We start from the raw sequence: 23,076 nt of genomic DNA, 5'->3' as shown, positions 1-23,076 counted from the left end.
CTCCGTACAGCCCCGATCTTGCGCCCAGTGACTACCACCTGTTCCTGCACTCGAAGAAACACCTGGGCGGCCAGAGCGTTCGAGACGATGACGAAGTCAAAACAGTGGTGATGCAGTGGTTAACAAGTCAGGCGGCGGACTTCTATGAGGAGGGTATCCAAAAACTGGTACAACGTTAGGGCAAGTGCCTCAATATTGGCGGAACAGTAGATTAAGGTACAGGCTTTCATGTAAAAATAAAATTGAGATATCTTATCGTGTCTTTTTTTAATTTAAAAACGGTACTTACTTAAAAAACATGTCTCGTATATGATTCATTAGTAACAGAATAAAATAATTTCCTCTGCTTTTATAACTTTGCCGATAATTGACGGCTAGTATTCTACAGCCATAGCACATCTCTGGGCTGCACGTTCTGAGAACAGGTGGTCGCCTTCTCAGCAAGTGGTGCCATCCTGTCCGCCATTCTGCCTAGCCGACATGCTGCGCCAACAAAGCCCGGCACATCCGGCACATAATAATGTACCATTCCCTACACAACGGAGTGTTCCTGCTATAATTCTAAAATAAAATGATGACTTCACTCCACGATCACATTTCCTCACCTAGAAGGACACAGGTGTCACCTACAATTTCCCCTGAAATGGCCGAAATCATTAGCTTACATGGCAATGCACTAGGTGGCAGTGATGTTACAAGCAGTAGCATGGGTATTAAGAACAGAAGCAGCTACCAAGTGATAAGTCACCATTTGAAAGTGACCGAGGAGCTCTCATCCAAACACTCAGGGATATGTAACCACTTGAAACGGCTGGAAGCTTGAGAAAATGTTATTAGTTTGTTATCACTGTTGGATTGTGCATTCGTACATTGTTATCTGTTACCCTAAGCTGGTAGGGTCTGCAAAGCAGTCAACACAAGTCAACTTCATTTGATATATATACCCTAAGACATTACACTCAAAAGCCTTCCTAGGGTGCACGTGTAGTACTTTAACAGGTGCTTTTGTAAAGTTTGAAGGCACTGTGTGTGTTTGGAAGATGTATCCCCTTTTTGTTATGTTGCTTGTTATTGTTGGTTGTTGTTGTTGTGGTCTTCAGTCCTGAGACTGGTTTGATGCAGCTCTCCATGCTACTCTATCCTGTGCAAGTTTCTTCATCTCCCAGGACCTACTGCAACCTACATCCTTCTGAATCTGTTAAGTGTATTCATCTCTTGGTCTCCCTCTACGATTTTTACCCTTCACGCTGCCCTCTAATTCTAAATTGGTGATCCGTTCATGCCTCAGAATATGTCCTACCAAGCAGTCCCTTCTCTTCTCTCCAGTTCTATTCAATACCTCCCCATTAGTTTGATCTACCCATCTAATCTTCAGCATTATTCTGTAGCACCACATTTCGAAAGCTTCTAGTCTCTTCTTGTCCAAACTATTTATCGTCCACGTTTCACTTCCATACATGGCTACACTCCATACAAATACTTCCAGAAACGACTTCCTGACACTTAAATTTATACTCGATGTTAACAAATCTCTCTTCTTCAGAAACGCTTTCCTTGCCATTCCCAGTCTACATTTTATATCCTCTCTACTTCGACCCTCCTCATCAGTTATTTTGCTCCCCAAATAGCAAAACTCCTTTACTACTTTAAGCGTCTCATTTCCTAATCTAATTCCTTCAGCATCACCCGATTTAATTTGACTACATTCCATTTTCCTCGTTTTGCTTTTGTTGATGTTCATCTTATATCCTCATTTCAAGACACTGTCCATTCCCTTCTGTTGCTTATTACAGAATAAATACATTGTTAGTAGTTTACCTTCCCTTTCTAAATCCACTCAGTTTTTCAACAAAAAGAATTTCTGAAATTATTTTATGTCCTCTATTGTCAGTGCATATAAGTTATACAGTGAGTTGGGAAGACTTATACATCAATAATTCTTGTAGTCCTTACGATTACACCTCTTAATAAGACACTACTCCCACAGTGTATACAAGCAGGCACGATTACTTACATTGAATTCTGAACGGAGAGAGGGTGGGCAGAAAGTCTTCCTCGTGCTGTTCTCTTATGGCTTTCACTTCTTCCGCACTTGGCAGGTCTCCCGCCGTTTTCTTTATCCAAAGCCTGTTGAGGATACCGTAAGGTTTTAAACAATGTTGTAAAAGTCTAAATTTTCCTGAATCAAATGTTATTGTACAAGTGTGAGTCAAATGAAAACCTTAAATTTGTAATAACAAATCGAAATTTCATGCCGTTATCCTGCAAGTTGGTAAGCGTGCTACAAACAGCGTGCAAAATGGCCTGTAGGTGGCAGCATAGTGCAGATGCACACATATCATCGCAGTATCAGTAAAAATATTTTGGCCGCTCCACTTGAGACTTGCACCAGGGAAGAACAGCGTTCTGTTATTCGGTTTTTGCGTAGTGAAGGTGTGAAACCTACTGAAATTCATTGACGAATGAAGGTTCAGTACAATGATGCATGTTTGTCACAGCAGCAAGTCTACAAGTGGAGTAGGAAGTTCGCAAATGGTGTGACTTTGGTGGAAGATGCCCCTCGTCCAGGTCAGGCACAACGAGTTGTGATTCCACAGAACATTGCAGCAGTTGAAGCCATAGTGAAGGAAAACCGCCGAGTGACACTGAATGACATTGCAGCATGTTTACAGATTAGTCACGGGTCACCACACCACACTGTGCACGATGTGCTCCAGTTTCACAAAGTGTCTGCAAGATGGGTGCCACGGCAGCTGACTCCCGAAATGAGAGAACGACGTGTCGATGCTTGTGAAGAACTTCTTTGGCGCTTTGAACGAGAAGGTGATGGCTTCCTTGCAAGAATCATTACTAGGGACGAAACCTGGGTTCACTTCCACCAACCAGAAACAAAGAGAGTGAGCGAGGAATGGCGCCATTCTTCATCACCAAAACCGAAGAAGTTTCAAACAGAACCATCAGCAGGGAAGGTTTTGCTGACTCTCTTTTGGGACGAAAAAGGCGTCATTTTGGAGCATTATGTGCCTAGAGGGACCACTGTCACCAGTGCATCATACACAGATCTCCTAAAGAATCATCTGCGGCCTGCAATCAAATCAAAGCGACGTGGATTGCTGTCAGCAGGTGTCCTTTTGCAACATGACAATGCAAGGCCCCACACTGCCCTTACAACAGTTGCAACGACCACAGACCTGCATTTTGAGTGTCTTCCTCATCCACCATACTCACCAGACCTTGCCCCAAGTGATTTCCATATGTTTGGACCACTGAAAGACGCAATGGGAGGAAAGAAGTTCCGTTCTGATGAAGAGGTACGCCAAGCGGTGCATAAGTGGTTGCGCGGACTACTTAAAGAAATTTTTTTCTAAAGGAATTATGCACTTTGTAAGTGCTGGAGGACTTGCATTGAGCATGGGGGAGATTATGTTGAAAAGGGATACAGCTTTGTACCACTTCTGCACAATAAATAATATTTAAAAAAAAAATTTAAGATTTTCATTTGACTCACCCTCGTATGTGAGAGCAAGTTCCACTTTACTAGTTTTTATGGCTGCAAATGGAATAATCACCAAAGAGTAACATGGCAATTCAAAATATTTCTAGTTCTGCTAGTACTGAAACCAATATACACTGATGAGCCACAACAATATCACTACCCGCCTAACATTTTTTCTTCCTTTATTATTTCTTTTTGTTCAGATTTTTGACTGTTATTATTTTTGTTTTACTTCAGTTTATTTTCCCTCTTCTCATTATTTTATATTTTCACCATGTTATTGCAATCTTTATTTATATTAATCATTTTGCTTGAACTTCATTAATAAAACCTTCCACATCTGCGTTACTTTGTCTATTGTGTGAGACAAATTTACATTTTAAAAGTTTGTTTAATGATTGTGTAACATCACTTTGTATCACATACAAAAATGATGGACTGAATCAACAGAATACAATACCATCTTAAAAAACATGTATCTTGTAAAAAAATGAATTTTTGATACCGCTGTTTAGTCAATATAAATACATTATTTTGTCTTTATTCTTTAACAGTTGTATTGGTATTTTAATACGTAAAAATAATTAAAACATACTGACAAAAACTCCAAATGAAAAAGAAATAAAAGGAAGTGAAAAGTGAGAAAAATAAAAGGTTAACATGATGATTAAAAAGATGCAACAAAATGTTAGAAATTAAAAATTATATTTTTACTAATTAGTTGTATAAAATCATCACAGTAATCTTTAAAGTAAAATAATAATAATAATAACAATGCTTGGACCCACCAAGATTTGAACCCACAATCTTCAATATATCAGCTGTACATCCCATCTGCTAGGCTACAGTGTCATAGCAAATATTTGTGAGTCAGTGAATAATGCAACCAGCCACAAATACTTTTTATTTCAAGGTCATAACTGGTTTAAGGCTGTCATGCCCTTCCCCACACGGCTAACGTTACTGATTCTATTGATATTTTGGTCAGCAGCTCATCATTCATGCCTGAAATATGGTCCACTGGGTGGTGTTTTGTATTGGTAATGTCTTATTTTCCAGGTCTGTTAGAAAATTATCTGACCTTTGGCTGGGGAAAAGAACTGGCTTGCCTGGAGCATTGGACTGCTAATCATCCTCAAAATAGTTTACTTGGACTCCGCACACTTCTTCTAGTGGTTCAGCCATTGTTGGAAGCATGCCGAAAAAGGCTTTTTGGGAATGGAATTTACCTCGGCTATCATTGCTGCCACAATGTCCTCTTGTCTGAAATCGTATTCCTTTCTGGGGAACAGCCAGAAGTCACTGGGAGCTGTATCAATCAGGAGAGTAAGGAGCCCACTGAAGCACAGGAAACTGTTTTCTTGCCACAAATGTCTGAATCAAATGTGAGGAATATGCTAGAGTGTTATTGTGATGGAGGCGCCAATTTCCAGTTGACTTGCGCAACACAGCATCACGTAGGCAACGGAGGACAACCTTGTAGTACTCTTTGGTGACTGTTTGGCCCTATGGTGCTTCCTCACGGTACACTACACTGCAGAGTCAAAGAAAGAAAGCAATCAGCATCATTTGACGTTGCTGCACACTTGGTGAGCCTTCTTTTGTTTTCACGACCACTGAGATCACTGGTATTAGGTTTCTGGGTTGTACCCGTACACCCAGGACCTGATTATGGTGTTAACGGTTTGTAGAGTCCAGCATGTCCTGTGACACTTCAATGCAAAGTTGCTTTTACTCTGACATCAGCAGCTTTGGTACAAATTTTGCCGACTCTCTTTTTGTGGCCAAATCTTCAGTCACAATGGAATCTGCTGAAAAACTGCTGATGCCCAACTCTTCCGCAATTTCTCTGATAATCACATGATGGCCCCGCATCACAAAAGTGTTCAGTTTGGCACTGACCTGGTCATTTTGGCATGTTGATGGCCAAACAGTGTGTGACTCACTCTCCATCGATGTGCAGCTGTCTTTAAATTGGTTGTACTACTTCTTAATCTATGTGTTGCTCCTAGCATCCTCACTGAAGACATCTCAATCTCTCGAATAATTTCCACCTGGCTGTTACCCAGTTTCTGAAAAAATTTGATCCAGAAGTGCTGCTCCATTAATTCTATTTCCCTTGCAATGAAAACCCAATGCGACCACTACACACTACCTTACTCAACTGCTACTTGCCAGCACAGGGTGTATGCATGGAGAGAGAGAGAGAGAGAGAGAGAGAGAGAGAGAGAGAGAGAGAGAGAGAGAGAGAGAGGGAAAAAAAAAAAAAAAAAAAAAAAAAAAACAGTCCCAGATCTTTCCCAGATTCCCCGGTTAAAAATACAGTTTCTCCTGGATGAAAATACACTTTTTCCGAGTTAAGTGATAGTATAATCTTCCTTGCCACTGTAACACTCATCAATCCTTTGATTGTTTATGGTTTCATATACCGATGTAGAATTTCCTGGCACTTTAGAAAACGAAACTCGGGAGGGGGGGGGGAGTTTTGAAAGACCTTTGATGTGCAGCAACATGTAAACATGGTAAACATGTACACTGCATGTGTTTGTATTACGAAGGTATAAATTCGAAATTCTGATTCCACCAAACACCGCAAGTTACTTTCCGAAGCATTGAAATCCAGACTGCGATGCGTTTTTGTAAGCCAGTCATAGCTCATGTCACGTGATCTCGCCAGCTGATGACAGCACACGACATGTGATTTAGTCAGCAATAGCAACATCACACTTAAGTAGTGTGAACACACAAATAAGAAAAGTTAATGGCTTAAATTAATATACATAGCATTCACATGTTGGTCTCTAAGATTAATAAGCTGCAAGAGAAGCTAAGCTTGCACATATAATGTTGATCTTCTTTGTGCGTGTTACACTTTAAGACACATCACATCACAGAAATGTGCCAGTAAAATTTTTAATAACGACCTAAATGTCCGATTTTCTGGGCTCGAAATTCTTTTAAACAGTAGTCCTCGAAGAGTTGATTTTTAAATGAGAGTCAAACGCTTTGCAATTTAAGAGATTCATCATACATTCTCGCACATAGTTCATCTTGCGTAAAAGGAAATTTGCTTTGAGTGTAATACTTTTCAAACCACCATTCACAATATTTTCCCACGACCGGTTAGAAATTGGTTTGTTTCAGCAGCTGCCAGAGAGTTCCAGATAAAAGGTGTCACTGCACTTGCGCAGCTACGATGACGCAGGAAGCCCAATGTTCCTATGCGTAAAACATTAAAAGATCTTACATTATGTCATAAAAGAAGCAAGACATCAGAGGATACTTCAAGAGCATCGGAATTTCATGCACCACACTAAAATGCATAATTTGGCTTAAAGTGCACATTCATTTGTCCAGATTCGGATGTAAATTTTTTTGGAGCATCAGTACTGTATTACCTCATGTTCAGTTCTTTATTACGGCATAATGCCAAAAGTGTACTTGAAATACAGCGTACAGTTGAAACTATCCAATAGTGTGAAACTAAACATTTCGTTTCAAATAAATTGACTGCCTCAGCAGAAAAGACCAATGAAAGCCAAATCTCTTTAGCAAACCGTCAAAAATAACTTCACTGTTCTGCAAGGCGATTAATGCTTGACTATCAGAAAGGTATAAATAAAATATGAAACTAATAACATATTTTAGCCTTCCGTAATTATACCAATGTATTAATTAATATGAAAGCTCCCGGTCACAAAAATCTGTTTTGTTTTCATTTAACGTGAGAGCAATAAATGAAGAGAAAACAATAAAATCACTGAATGTTTACACACGTCACATCGAGACGACACACCTCTCCACCACAACTCAGACCGCTCTATGCATCAGCCCCGGATTTACTGTATTTCAAAACTGGGGCAATATTATACAGTGGCGCCCGGCCACACTTCTGTAACCAGAAACGGGAGAAAGTAATACTCATACACGACTCAACAGCGCTTTCACAAGTGCCCACCCGCAACTGCTCAAACGACTCAAATTTAAACAGTTGTCACATCATCAGGCTCATCGGAGGCAATTTGTTGTTATGAAACATTGCATAGTTTTCCTAAAGCCTTTGACAAACTTTGCTGTTGGCACACGCTTATATGAACACTGTGTTTCGTTGCTGTATGTGGCGCATTTCCTTTGCGACTTAAGTTTTATTTTTGTTTTTTCTCATTCATGTTTTGTTACTGCAGTAGCGGGCTACAGTAACATCCTTTGTTAGAGTATTGGTTCTTACCAATCAACATCACAAAAATTTAATTGAAAACTAAAACAATGAAAAATTCCTGGGATTCTAAACAATTCCCGGGTTTTTTCCAGTTTTCTCCCAGATCAAAAAATTCTCGGTTTTTTCCCAGATCTCCCGGATGTCCCGGGTCGTATACACCCTGCTGAGCAACTGATGCTGTCGACAGGTAGGAAAAAATTCACACATACATGCACTAGATTCAAGTCCACCTGGTGTTAAAAACAAAAATAGAAGGAGAGAGATAGAGAGGGGCGTTGGATACTTTTCTGACAGGTTTTATATAAGCTGCTGCAGTACAGATGTCACACGAACACTAAACAAACATTTGTGGCACACAAGCTCTTCATAATATTCTTCAGGTCAGTTTGAGCTTCACATGTTTGCTTTGAAGCTCAAACTGACATGAAGAATATCATGAAGCGTTTGAGTATTGCTGACCAAAACATCATTGTAATCAGGAACATTAGCCAACTGGAAAGAGGCATCATAACCTGGAACTTGTTACTGCATTGAAATAAAGCATTTTAGAAGCAGGTGTGGTTAGCTGTACAGGGCTATTACAAATGATTGAAGCGATTTCATAAATTCACTGTAGCTCCATTCATTGACATATGGTCACGACACACTACAGATATGCAGAAAAACTCAAAGTTTTGTTCGGCTGAAGCCGCACTTCAGGTTTCTGCCGCCAGAGCGCTCGAGAGCGCAGTGAGACAAAATGGCGGCAGGAGCCGAGAAAGCGTATGTCATGTTTGAAATGCACTCACATCAGTCAGTCATAACAGTGCAATGACACTTCAGGGCGAAGTTCAACAAAGATCCACCAACTGCTAACTCCATTCGGCGATGGTATGCGCAGTTTAAAGCTTCTGGATGCCTCTGTAAGGGGAAATCAATGGGTCGGCCTGCAGTGAGCGAAGAAACGGTTGAATGCGTGCGGGCAAGTTTCACGCGTAGCCCGCGGAAGTCGACAAATAAAGCAAGCAGGGAGCTAAACGTACCACAGCCGACGGTTTGGAAAATCTTACGGAAAAGGCTAAAGCAGAAGCCTTACAGTTTACAATTGCTACAAGCCCTGACACCCGATGACAAAGTCAAACGCTTTGAATTTTCGGCGCGGTTGCAACAGCTCGTGGAAGAGGATGCGTTCAGTGCGAAACTTGTTTTCAGTGATGAAGCAACATTTTTTCTTAAAGGTGAAGTGAACAGACACAATGTGCGAATCTGGGTGGTAGAGAATCCTCACGCATTCTTGCAGCAAATTCGCAATTCACCAAAAGTTAACGTGTTTTGTGCACTCTCACGGTTTAAAGTTTACGGCCCCTTTTTCTTCTGCGAAAAAAACGTTACAGGACACGTGTATGTGGACATGCTGGAAAATTGGTTCATGCCACAACTGGAGACCGACAGCGCCGACTTCATCTTTCAACAGGATGGTGCTCCACCGCACTTCCATCATGATGTTCGGCATTTCTTAAACAGGAGATTGGAAAACCGATGGATCGGTCGTGGTGGAGATCACGATCAGCAATTCCTGTCATGGCCTCCACGCTCTCCCAACTTAACCCCATGCGATTTGTTTCTGTGGGGTATGTGAAAGATTCAGTGTTTAAACCTCCTCTACCAAGAAACGTGCCAGAACTGCGAGCTCGCATCAACGATGCTTTCGAACTCATTGATGGGGACATGCTGTGCCGAGTGTGGGAGGAATTTGATTATCGGCTTGATGTCTGCCAAATCACTAAAGGGGCACATATCGAACATTTGTGAATGCCTAAAAAAACTTTTTGAGTTTTTGTATGTGTGTGCAAAGCATTGTGAAAATATCTCAAATAATAAAGTTATTGTAGAGCTGTGAAATCGCTTCAATTATTTGTAATAACCCTGTATTATTCATCAACAATCTTTAATGGATGTAGAGGTCACAGAATCCATTTTTGACACAATAAAATGTTTGTGTTATTTTTAAAGCTGTACTGGTTACAGAGAAAATCTTTTGTCAGTTACTCACAAACAAGAGTCTCCTGTGGTGAATGCTGCAAGCTGCAATACCTAACGTAAGTAAACTATTCCATTTCCCTGGATTTTGTGAGTTCATCCTATTTCACCATCCTGTACAGTATTATCATAAATACTTGTACAGTGTAACATGCTCTTTGTTGTTTAAAAAATGTTACTAAGATTAAAACATTTAAATCACATCAGTTCTAATAGCTGCATATAGCATGAGCCTCCTTGCGTCTTATAAATAATTGAAAAAAATTTTTACTCATCTGACATTACCCAAGTGTTTAAAGAATAAAACAACTGACTCACAAGGAGTGAACCTGGAAATTTTCTTATATTTTCTATGTTTACTGGCAAATGTGAAATAAGTCGGACATGTCATACAACCAATCGATGTGTTCTCCACACAGCCTACCTTCTTTATACAGTAAAGTGCGCGTCATTTACAACTGCGGCTGAGTTTAGGTTCTTTCTGTGCATCTGACGTCACAAAACACAGTCAGCCAATGAAGAGAGAACGACGTTGCCAGAGCTCGACTGCAGAGAGAGCACGGACGAGTGTCTTCAGTTTTAGAAACGTTCCGTCATAAATAAATAAAGTAATTGAACAAAAGCAACGTCTTGATAGCAGAATTTCTCTTATAGAAAGTTTGGAAAAAGCATTCTTTATACCAATTACTTCATATTCTATTAAGTAATTAAACCAAACAAGCAATAAGCCTTCTAATTCAGGCGATAGCAAGGAAAGGTGTTTGTATCATTCTCACTAACCGCTTTTTCGCAATAAAGAACAGCGGTAATTGTTTATTTCCTATTGTATTTCGATGAAACATGAGTAATTCATAATCATACCAACAGTGTTTGTCGGTATATTGCGTGATATTTTAAAGTCCTTCAGAAAAACTATTGACTGACAAGCTGCGTTAGCGTTATGGTTAAAGTGTCAGGCCGCTAAGCGAAAGGTTCAGAGTTCGAACCTTGTTCGGTGCTTAATATTTTCTTTGTTTAAAAACAATATTGAAGTGTCTTACTTCATGAATTTTATTCGTTTGAATGAAATTTTTTGAAATTTCTAGTGGCAACTAAAATGGACCATACGGAAAGTATACACTATGGACTTTTACCTCTGCAAACTCTTCAAAATTTCATGCAATGGATTATTACATTTAATGCAGCACAATAACTGCGTTGAACATCGAAACAAAATTAAGTCATTTACGGAGGGAAGGTATCAGTCAAGAAGATATGTAAAAATCAAATTTTTGGGCCAAATAGTTTTTGTGAAATCGAATGATAAAGTGTGTCAAAGCAGTCGAAACACCATGTGTCTGCACAGGCGAGCACTGCAGTGATGACAAAATCGCGCACAGCGCGGAATGCGGGGAGCACGTCTCTGTAGCAGTGAAAGGGTTAATGCGGCCGTGGTGGCTTTACTTCATAAACTGCACGCTCCCCCCTAAACGTAAGTTTGCGAACTATACTATACTATACTATATTATGGCGCTGCTTCTCTTGGTGCGTGCAACTGGCAACGCAGCAATTTCCTGCGTCTGGGTGGGCATGCGCAAACCGCCAAGGTAAAAGAATTGAACTATAGTATTCAAAGAACTGTGACTGACACGCCCAAACAACAGGGAACTAACATGCATCAAGATTAAAAAATAGTGGTACGTAATCTAATACATAAGCCATATTGGTTATGCCATGAGCTGTAACTTTTTATTGTATCACCTGACCATATACTTCTTGTATTTTTAAAATTGATAACCCGCAAAAAAAGAACAACTGATAGCTGCGCTCTATCGTTTATAAATTACATAACAGTCGCAGAGTGCACCCACTTTCCTGATGGAAGATACCCTGATAGTGAAATATTGTTTATCGTTATGACATGATTGTTTATCTTTTATAATGATTATGGTTGGCCCCCCAGTTGTAATGATGTTTCATTGCACGTTTTGCAACAAATGGATCCATATACTTCTGGGCTACCAGTAACGAGGAAATGAAGATGCAGTACACCATTAGATGAAGAGGGACTACACTACTATTCGAACTACTATCTAAATTAAAGTGACTCCAGTGGCTGGAGCATCTCTCCTGAATCTGACGATGATCCAGATAACAATCCCCAAGTTTCTGTAGCCTCTTCAGATTTAAATGTAAGTGATGACTCCTGTTCTGATGAGGTTCAAGATACCATGTAACTCTCTGATAACAGTAATGAAAATGATATCCCAATTTGGAAACCAATTAGACTAAATGTAACAAGAATAATTTTTAATCAGGATTCAGAAATTAGTATTTCCACCTATTTTGACTTCAGATGTTTACAAAATGCTGGTAATGCAAGACATATTTAATAATATGGACTTTGAAACAAACTGATATGTTGCACAGGAACTGTCCAAAATGCCTTGCAAAAAAGATCTCAACTAGCCAACTGGATTGACCCTTCTGAAGAAGAAATAAGGAAGTTTATTGGCATAATGCTATTTTTTTGTCACCAGTCTACTGACTGGTTTGATGTGGCCTACCACGAATTCCTCTCCTGTGATAACCTCTTCATCTCAGAGTAGCACTTGCAACCTACGTCCTCAATTATTTGCTGGATGTATTCCAATCTCTGTCTTCCTCTACAGTTTTTGCCCTCTACATCTCCCTCTAGTACCATGGAAGTCATTCCCTCATGTCTTAACAGATGTCGTATCATCCTGTCCATTCTCCTTATCAGCGTTTTCCACATATTCCTTTCCTCTCCAATTCTGCGCAGAACGTACTCGCTCCTTACTTTATCAGTCCACCTAATTTTCAACATTCGTCTGTAGCACCACATCTCAAATGCTTTGATGCTCTTCTGTTCCATTTTTCCAACAGTCCATGTTTCACTACCATAGAATGTTGTACTCCAGACGTAAATTCTCAGCAATTTCTTCCTCAAATTAAGGCTGATATTTGATATTAGTAGACTTCTCTTGGCCAGGAATGCCCTTTTTGCCATTGCTTAGTCTGGCTCTTGATGTCCTCATTGCTCTGTGTGTCATTGGTTATTTTACTGCCCTAGATAGCAGAATTCCTTAACTCCACCGACTTTGTGATCATCAATCCTGATGTTAAGTTTCTCGCTGTTCTCATTTCTACTACTTGTCATTACCTTCGTCTTTCTCCGATTTACTCTCAATTTATACTCTGTACTCATTAGACTGTTCATTCCGTCCAGCAGATCATTTAATTCTTCTTCACGTTCACTCAGGATAGCAATGTCATCAGCGAATCGTATCACTGATATCCTTTCACCTTGAATTTTAATTCCACTCCTGAACCTTTTATTTCCATCATTGCTTCCTTGATGTACAGACTGAACAGTACAGGCGAAAGGCTACATCCGTGTCTTACACCCTTTTTTAATGAGCACTTCATTCTTGGTCATAAACTCTTCTTATTCCCTCTTGGCTGTTGTACATATTGTATTTGACCCGTCTCTCCCTATAGCTTACCCATATTTTTCTCAGAATTTCGAACATCTTGCACCATTTTACATTGTTGAATGCTTTTTCCAGATCAACAAATCCTATGAATGTGTCTTGATTTTTCTGTAGTGTTGCTTCCATTATTAACTGCAGAGTCAGAATTGCCTCTCTTGTGCCTTTGCCTTTCACAAAGCCAAACTGATCGTCACCTAGCGCATTCTCTTCTGTATATTATTCTTGTAAGCAGCTTCGATGCATGAGCTGTTAAGCTGATTGTGCGATAATTCTCGCACTTGTCAGCTCTTGCCGTCTTCGGAATTGTGTGGATGATGCTTTTCCGAAAGTCAGATGGTATGTCGCCAGACTCATACATTCTACGTGAATAGTCATTTTGTTGCCACTTCCCCCAATGATTTTAGAAATTCTGATGGATTATCTATCCCTACTGCTTTATTTGATCTAAAGTCCACCAAATCTTTGTTGAATTCTGATGGTAATATTGGATCCCCTGTCTCTTCTAAATAGACTCCTGTTTCTTCTTCTATCACATCAGACAAATCGTCCCCATCATAAAGGCTTTGAGTGTATTCTCTCCACCTATCCGCTCTCTCCTCTTCATTTAACATTGGAATTCGCATTGCACTCTTAAATTTATCACCCTTGCTTTTAATGTCACCGAAGGCTGTTTTGACTTTTCTGTACGCTGAGTTTGTCCTTCTGACAATCATATATATCTTTTTCAATGTCTTCACATTTTTCCTGCAGCCATTTCATCTTTGCTTCCCTGCACTTCCTTTTTATTTCATTCCTCAGTGAGTTGTATTTCTCTATTCCTGAGTTTCCTGGAACATTTTTGTACTTCCTCCTTTCATCAATCAATCTAAGTATTTCTTCTGTCACCCATGGTTTCTTTGCAATTACCTTCTTTGTACCTATATTTTCCTTGCCAACTTCTGTAATGGCCCTTTTTAGAGATGTCTATTCCTCTTCAACCGTACCACCTACTGAGCTATTCCTTATCCCACTTCTTCGCATATTGATTCTTCGTGACTAGTATTTTAAACTTCAGCCTACTCTTCATCACTACTATATTGTGATCTGAGTCTATGTCTGGTCCTGGGTACGTCTTACAATCCGGTGTCTCATTTCGGAGTCTGTCTGACCATGATTTAATCTAACTGAAATGTTCCTGTATCACCCAGTCTTTTCCAAGTATACCACCTCCTCTTGTGATTCTTGAACAGAATATTCGCTATTACTAACTGAAACTTGTTACAGAACTCAATTAGTCTTTCTCTTCTCTCATTACTTTCCCCAGGCCCATATTCTCCTGTAACCTTCTCTTCTGCTCCTTCCCCTACAACTGCATTCCAGTCTCCCGTGACTATTAGATTTTCATATCCCTTTACATACCGTATTATCCTTTCAATATCCTCATACACTTTCTCTATCTCTTCATCTTCAGCTTGCGACATCGGCATGTATACCTGAACTATCGTTGTCGGTGTTGGTTTGCTGTCCATTCTGATAAGAACAACCCTATCGCTGAACCGTTCACAGAAACACTCTCTGCTCTACCTCCAATTCATAACGAATCCTGCTCCCGTTATACCATTTCCTGCTGCTGTTGATATTACCCTATACTCATCTGACCAGAAATCCTTGACTTATTTTCACTTCACTTCATTGAACCCTACTAGATCTAGACTGAGGCTTTGCATTTCCCTTTCCAGATTTTCTAGTTTCCCTACCTCATTCAAGCTTCTGACATTCCATGCTCCGACTTGTAGAACGTTATACTTCTGTTGATTATTCAATATTTTTCTCATGGTAACCTCCCCCTTGGCAATCCACTCCTGGAGATCTGAATGCGGGACTATTCCGGAATCTTTTGCCAATAGAGAGATCATCATGACACTTCTTCAATTACGGGCCACATGTCCTGTGGATACACGTTACGTGTCTTTAATGCAGTGGTTTCCATTGCCTTCTGCATCCTCATGTCGTTGATCATTGCCGATTCTTCCGCCTTTAGGGGCTATTTCCCACCCCTAGGACAAGAGAGTGCCCTGAACCTCTATCCGCTCCTCCGCCCTCTTTGTCAAGGCTGTTGGCAGAATGAGGGGTGACTTCTTATGCTGGAAGTCTTCAGCCGCCAATGCTGATTATTAATCAAAATTTAAGCAGCGGCAGGATTCGAACCCGGGTCCAAAGACATTTTGATTATGAATCAAAGATGCTACCCCTAGACCGCAGGTGCAAACTAATTATGGGGTTAAATGAGGTTCTAGAAATTTCACTTTATTATTCAAAGAATCCGCTGTATTAAAATAAAGTTATAAAAGCCACTAAGTCTTGTGATCAATTTCTGGCATGGTTACCTGGCTGGCCTTCTGCTGATAATAATGCCTCTAAAAACATAAACAGCAGGACTTACAAAGTACAGTCTTCAGATGAACATTTGCAGACTAACTTTAAAAACGCTCGGACTCCTGGAAAATATGGAGTAATTGATGAATCTATGTTTCCTTGGAGAGGAAGATTGATTTTTGGGGTAATTGATGAATCTATGACTCCTTGGAGAGGAAGACTGATTTTTGGGCAGAACATCCCTAACAAGTCTCACAAGTATGCTCTAAAGCTGTACAAGGTTTGTGCAGAGGAAGGTTGCACTTTTGCCTTGCGTATCTATCAAGGGAAAGATGACGAACTGAAAGGCACAGGTCACACTGAGGTTATTGCTATGAAAATGTGAAAGCCTCTTTTTGGAAAAGGTCACATTCTTTATGCTAGCAATTTCCATACAATCATTTCTCTAGTACGTAAGTTAGATAAAAATATGCATCTCTGTGGACCAATTTGTACAAACAGAGCAGGGCTTCCCAAGGATATTGATCTCAATGGCTGGATGTCTTCATATTATTCACCATTGAGAAAGGGGGTGAAATGGTGCAGAAGAGTTGCAACAGAACTTCTATTAGGTACCTCTATTGTAAATGCTTGGATTCTGCAGTGTAAATAGAGCACCTCAAGGACAAGAACATCATTTTGAATTTTCAGAGTTTGTTGCCTTGCATTTCTGTGGGTATGCTGCCTGTGCCAATCCTCAATCAAGAAAGTAAGTTCATGTTGTTGTCATTGTTGTGGTCTTCAGTCCTGAGACTGGTTTGATGCAGCTCTCCATGCTACTCTATCCTGTGCAAGCTTCTTCATCTCCCAGTACCTACTGCAACCTACATCCTTCTGAATCTGCTTAGTGTATTCATCTTTTTGGTCTCCCTCTACGATTTTTACCCTCCACACTGCCCTCCAGTACCAAATTTGTGATCCCTTGATGCCTCAGAACATGACCTACCAACCGATCCCTTCTCCTAGTCAAGTTGTGCCACAAACTCCTCTTCTCCCCTATTCTATTCAATACCTCCACATTAGTTATGTGATCTACCCATCTAATCTTCAGCATTCTTCTGTGGCACCACATTTCCAAAGCCTCTATTCTCTTCTTGCCTAAACTATTTATCATCCATGTTTCACTTCCTTACATGGCTACTCTCCATACAAATACTTTCATAAATGACTTCCTGACACTTAAATCAACACTCGATGTTGACACATTTCTCTTCTTCAGAAACACTTTCCTTGCCATTGCCAGTCTACATTTTATATCCTCTCTACTTCGACAATCATCAGTTATTTTGCTCCCCAAATAGCAAAACTCCTTTACTACTTTAAGCTTCTCATTTCCTAATCTAATTCCCTCAGCATCACCCGACTTAATTCGACTACATTCCATTATCCTCGTTTTGCTTTTGTTGATGTTCATCTTATATCCTCCTTTCAAGACACTGTCCATTCCGTTCAACTGCTCTTCCAAGTCCTTTGCTGTCTTTGAATTACAATGTCATCAGGGAACGACAGTTTTTATTTCTTCTCCGTGGATTTTAATACCTACTCCGAACTTTTCTTTTGTTTCCTTTACTGCTTGCTCAATATACAGATTGAATAGCATCGGGGAGAGGCTACAACCCTGTCTCACTCCCTTCCCAACCACTGCTTCCCTTTCATGTCCCTCGACTCTCATACCTGCCATCTGGTTTCTGTACAAACTGTAAATAGCCTTTCGCTCTGTGTATTTTACACATGCCACCTTCAGAGTTTGAAAGAGTTTTCCAGTCAACATTGTCAAAAGCTTTCTCTAAGTCTACAAATGCTAGAAACGTAGGTTTGCCTTTCCTTAATCTTTCTTCTAACATAAGTCATAGGGTCAGTATTGCCTCACGTGTTCCAACATTTTTACGGGACCCAAACTGATCTTACCCGAGGTTGGCTTCTACCAGTTTTTCCATTCGTCTGTAAAGAATTCGTGTCAGCATTTTGCAGCTGAGACTTATTAAACTCATAGTTCGGTAATTCTCATATCTGTCAACACCTACTTTCTTTGGGATTGGAATTATTATATTCTTCTTGAAGTCTGAGGGTATTTCGCCTGTCTCATACATCTCGCTCACCAGATGGTAGAGTTTTGTCATGACTGGCTCTCCCAAGGCCATCAGTAGTTCTAATGGAATGTCGTCTACTCCCGGGGCCTTGTTTCGACTCAGGCCTTTCAGTGCTCTGTCAAACTCTTCACGCAGTATCGTATCTCCCATTTCATCTTCATCTACATCCTCTTCCATTTCCATAATATCTTCCTCAAGTACATCACCCTTGTATAGACCCTCTATATACTCCTTCCACCTTTCTGCTTTCCCTTCTTTGCTTAGAACTGGGTTTCCATCAAAGCTCTTGATATTCATACAAGTGGTTATCTTTTCTCCAAAGGTCTCTTTAATTTTCTTGTAGGCACTATCTAGTCTACCCCTCATGAGATAAGCCTCTACATCCTTACATTTGTCCTCTAGCCACCCCTGCTTAGCCATTTTGCAATTACTGTCGATCTAATTTTTGAGACCTTTGTATTCCTTTTTGCCTGCTTCACCTCGCTGCATTTTTGTATTTTCTCCTTTCATCAATTAAATTCAGTATCTTTTCTGTTATCCAAGGATTTCTACTAGCCCTCGTCTTTTTACCTACTTGATCCTCTGCTGCCTTCACTATTTCATTCCTCAAAGCTACCCATTCTTCTACTGTATTTCTTTCCCCCATTCCTGTCAATTGTTCCCTTATGCTCTCCATGAAACTCTGTACAACCTCTGGTTCTTCCAGTTTATCCAGGTCCCATCTCCTTAAATTCCCACCTTTTTGCAGTTTCTTCTGTTTTAATCTACAGCTCATAACCAATAGATTTTGGTCAGAGTCCACATCTGCCCCTGGAAATGTCTTACAATTTAAAACCTGGTTCCTAAATCTCTGTCTTACCATTATATAATCTATCTGATACCTTTTAGTATCTCCAGGGTTCTTTCATGTATACAACCTTCTTTCATGATTCTTGAACCAAGTGTTAGCTATGATTAAGTTATGCTCTGTGCAAAATTCTACCAGGCGCATTCCTCTTTCATTTCTTAGCCCCAATCCATATTCACCTACTATGTTTCCTTCTCTTCCTTTTCCTACTGTCGAATTCCAGTCACCCATGACTATTATATTTTTGTCTCCCTTTCACTACCTGGTTAATTTCTTATATCTCATCATACATTTCTTCAATTTCTTCATCATCTGCAGAGCTAGTTGGCATACAAACTTGTACTACTGAAGTAGGCGCGGGCTTTGTGTCTATCTTGGCCACAATAATGCGTTCACTATGCTGTTTGTAGTAGCTTACCCACATTCCTATTCATTATTAAAGCTACTCCTGCATTACCCCTATTTGATTTTGTGTTTATAACCCTGTATTCACCTGACCAAAAGTCTTCTTCCTTCTGCCACCGAACTTCACTAATTCCCACTATATCTAACTTTAACCTATCCATTTCCCTTTTTAAATTTTCTAACCTACCTGCCCGATTAAGGGATCTGACATTCCACGCTCCGATCCGTAGAACGCCAGTTTTCTTTTTTCTGATAACGACGTCCTCTTGAGTAGTCCCCACCCGGAGATCCAAATGGGGGACTATTTTACCTCCGGAATACTTTACCCAAGAGGACGCCATCATCATTTAACCATACAGTAAATCTGCATGCCCTCAGGAAAAATTACGGCCATAGTTTCCCCTTGCTTTCAGCCGTTCGCAGTACTAGCACAGCGAGGCCGTTTTGGTTAGTGTTGCAAGGGCAGACCAGTCAATCATCCAGACTGTTGCCCCTGCAACTACTGAAAAGGCTGCTGCCCCTCTTCAGGAACCACACGTTTGTCTGGCCTCTCAACAGATACCCCTCCGTTGTGGTTGCACCTACGGCACGGCTATCTGTATCGCTGAGGCACGCAAGCGTCCCCACCAGCGGCAAGGTCCATAGTTCATGGGGGAGTGGGGGGAAGTTTATACTTCGGGAAAAATCGAGGGGCCACCAGGAAATTTTGGCAACACTGCACATTGTGCTACAAAAGGATTTTCGCTCAGGAAGGCAAAAAAGCAGAAGACAAAAAAAAACAGAAAGTTACAACCTTCTGCAACGACTACCCAGGAGACAAACTAAAATGTGCATCAGTCATTTCAGTGAAAACCACATACAGGAATGACTTTTTAGGTTTGCAGTGTTTAAACGGAGTGAAAAATCACTCGTCTTCAGGCCACAAGTGGCCTACCTGGACCATCCGACCGCTGTGTCACCCTCAGTGGAGGATGCGGATAGGAGGGGCGTGAGGTCTGCACACCGCTCTCCCGGTCGTTACGATGGTATTCTTGACCAAAGCCACTACTATTCGGTCGAGTAGCTCCTCAATTGGCATCATGAGGCTGAGTGCACCCCGAAAAATGGCAACAGTTCACGGCCGCTGGATGGTCACCCATCCGAAGGCCGACCACACCCAACAGCGCTTATCTTCGGTGACCTCACGGGAACCAGTGTATCCACTGCAGTAAGGCCGTTGCCTCCTTAAACGGTGTGAAGGTTATGTTAATAATTTTTTTGTATGTTTCAGTTGTTTATGTGTTTTCCATATAAATTAGTAGGACAAAATATCCTTCAAAAATCAAAAAGACCAAGAGATAATAAAATCAAGAGTGACTTTTTAAGATCACAATTGTTAAAGAGTCCAAAGTTTACATGAAAATGATTATTTTTTATTGTTTCTGAAAGGTATGTATTTACCAAATAAAGCAGTATGGAAAAAAAGTAGTTTTCGGTCTAGCTGTCCACTACTGCAGCAGTTTACGCAGCAATAAGCCCCCTTTGTTACAGACAGGCCAGCTAGCACCTATATAGTGAAGTGATGTCTGTCACAGGTATAATTACACTCACGGCATTCGGGACACTGGTGACCCGAGCTACATTTCAGTGGAGTTTCGTCAGGTCACCAGTGGGCCGATATGCAATACAGGCGAGACAATCTTCTTTTGCAGGGAACACATTAACTCCTGTCTTGCAGCCATAATCACGTCGGAAACCTTTTCACGAGCCACCTGAGTACAAATGACAGCTCCATCAATACACTGCCCTTTTATATTTTGTGTATGAAATACTACCACCATCTGTATACATGCATATTGCTATCCAATGATTTTTTTCACCTCAGTGTATTTCAATCACTTGTCACCTGTAGAAGTTAAGACAGTCTAGGTCTATTTGTCTGAAAGGAATATTTTAATCGCATGAAAAATACTTATTAGTTACAAACTACTTCAATGTTGTTTCCTATTAAATGTTTTAAGTGTTTTGGAAGTTTGTTACACTTGTTATTCCAACACAGCCTGCTGTATGCACCAGTAGTATCACGCCTTGTCAGGTGATGATCACAGTCTCTCCTAGTGTGGTAAATGCAAAGACATTTCTTTATATTACTGCTCCGCTCATACTTGAAAATTAGTTGTACAGTTTTTGGTATATATAATAATGACAATGCAAGTAATTTCGTAATCTTGGAACACCCCTTTACATAAATCATAATTGAGATTGTAACAGAGCCCTTACTAACTTTTTTAAGCATTTACATTAAATGCTTACTCAGATTCCATGTGTGAGCTAAGGACAGTCTAGTGAAAACTACACCACACAAATTTACTCATAATAAAGTTTTATCATTCAATTTTGCCAAATAAGCCAAGGCAAGTATGATGGCCACAGGTTTCTCAACATAATGCTTGTCACTGCAGTCTGTTTGCCAAACTGTTTTCAGCATAATTAAAATTATAGGTGTACTCACGCATAAAATCCAACAAACTGAAAACCACTGGCACGACCCGGAATTTTGCAATGATCTGGCTGCTCCTCAAGTCCGCTGTACCCAACCTCTGATATTATACCATACAATCTGCAAAAAGATACAAAAATACAAATAAATTACAATATGGCAACACAATTTTTCTATGTATTACTCACTTAGTCACACAGAATCAGAATGTGTGTGTGTGTGTGTGTGTGTGTGGGGGGGGGGGGGGGGGAGTGGAATTTTGGCCAACTACTGATTTTTCCTTTTAGTATATGATAAATACTGCATTGCAGAAACAATTTCCTTTTTTTAACGCGTTTTTCTGCTGAACTCTGCTCAAATTAATACATTAAAACTGTGGTAATGCATTTGTGTATTGGGCTAATTGGTGTTACCTTGCAACACGTTTAGGCCACGTGATGTCAACGTGTCATCACACGATGTTTTTGGCACATCTGTCTTCAGCTCTGCACTGGAGCGAAATATTAAGAGTTTGTTGGATTAGTGAACACTGGACATAAAAATGATCTGCACTTGGATAACACTTGTTTAAACATTGGTGTGCACTGATCTCACAGTTCTATTTTTAAGAGGCTACCAAAGAATTGGAAAATGAGAATTGCAAATCCCACATTTCTAATTCTCAGTTGAAAGATTCCCTTTCCGGATGTTCATTTAATTACATACACAAGTTCCTAGCATTTGTTAAGGGTCTTTTGACAGCACTTATAGAAGCAAAGAAGGCCAGTGCTGATAGGTCTGAATATTACTGAACCATCAACCACAGGTCACAGTACATGTCATTGTACAGAATGATCAAAGGACAAATAATTATTATTATTGGAATTAAAATACTAACACGAATTAGTTTCAGAAGACTAGAAAACTGGTAGAAGCAAATCAATCTCGGTTCTGGAAAAATGCACGAACATGTAAGGTAATTCTGACCCTACAACTTACAATATGTGGTCAAAAGTATCCGGACACCCTCAAAAACATATGTTTTTCATGTTAGGTGCATTGTGCTGCCACCTACTGTCAGGTACTCCATATCACCGACCTCAGTAGTCATTAGACATCATGAGACAGCAGAATGGGGCAGTCCACAGAGCTTACAGGCTTCGAACGTGGTCAAGATTGGGTGTCACTTGTATCATATGTCTGTATGCAAGAGTTCCACACTCGTAAACATTCCTAGGTCTATTACTCTCAATGTGATAGTGAAGTGGAAATGTGAAGGGACACGTACAGCACAAAAGCATACAGGTCAACCTCGTCTATTGACTGACAAGAGACTGCTGCCGACAGTTTAAGAGGGTCACAATGTGTAATAGGCAGACATCTATCCAGACCGTCGCACAGGAATTCCAAGCTGCATCAGGATTCAAAGCAAGTACTATGACAGTTAGGCGGAAGGTGAGAAAACTTGGATTTCTTGGTCGAGCAGCTGCTCGTAAGCCACACATCATGCTGGTAAATGCCAAATGATGCCCTGCTTGGTGTAATGTGGTGATCCAATGGCAGGGTGTGGTATGGCGAATGCCCGGTGAACATAATCTGCCAGCGTGTGTAGTGTCAACAGTAAAATTCGGAGGTGGTGGTGTAAAGGTGTGGT

At 40.4% G+C, this 23,076-nt stretch overlaps 1 protein-coding gene across 1 annotated transcript in view; it reads right to left on the bottom strand.

Moving 5' to 3' along the window:
- LOC126212757 (trypsin-4-like) overlaps positions 1-23,076 on the bottom strand; it is a 186,621-nt gene that overhangs the window by 29,259 nt on the left and 134,286 nt on the right. The window contains exons 5-6 of the mRNA XM_049940164.1: positions 21,456-21,563; positions 2,015-2,127 (exon numbers count right to left, since the gene is read on the bottom strand). Coding sequence (XP_049796121.1) covers positions 2,015-2,127; positions 21,456-21,563 — 221 coding nt within the window. The remainder of the gene's footprint in view (positions 1-2,014; positions 2,128-21,455; positions 21,564-23,076) is intronic.

The sequence above is a fragment of the Schistocerca nitens genome, chromosome 11, assembly GCF_023898315.1.
Source record: "Schistocerca nitens isolate TAMUIC-IGC-003100 chromosome 11, iqSchNite1.1, whole genome shotgun sequence".
NCBI classification, from domain to species: Eukaryota; Metazoa; Arthropoda; class Insecta; order Orthoptera; family Acrididae; genus Schistocerca; species Schistocerca nitens.
This window is presented reverse-complemented; position numbering and strand designations above follow the sequence as displayed.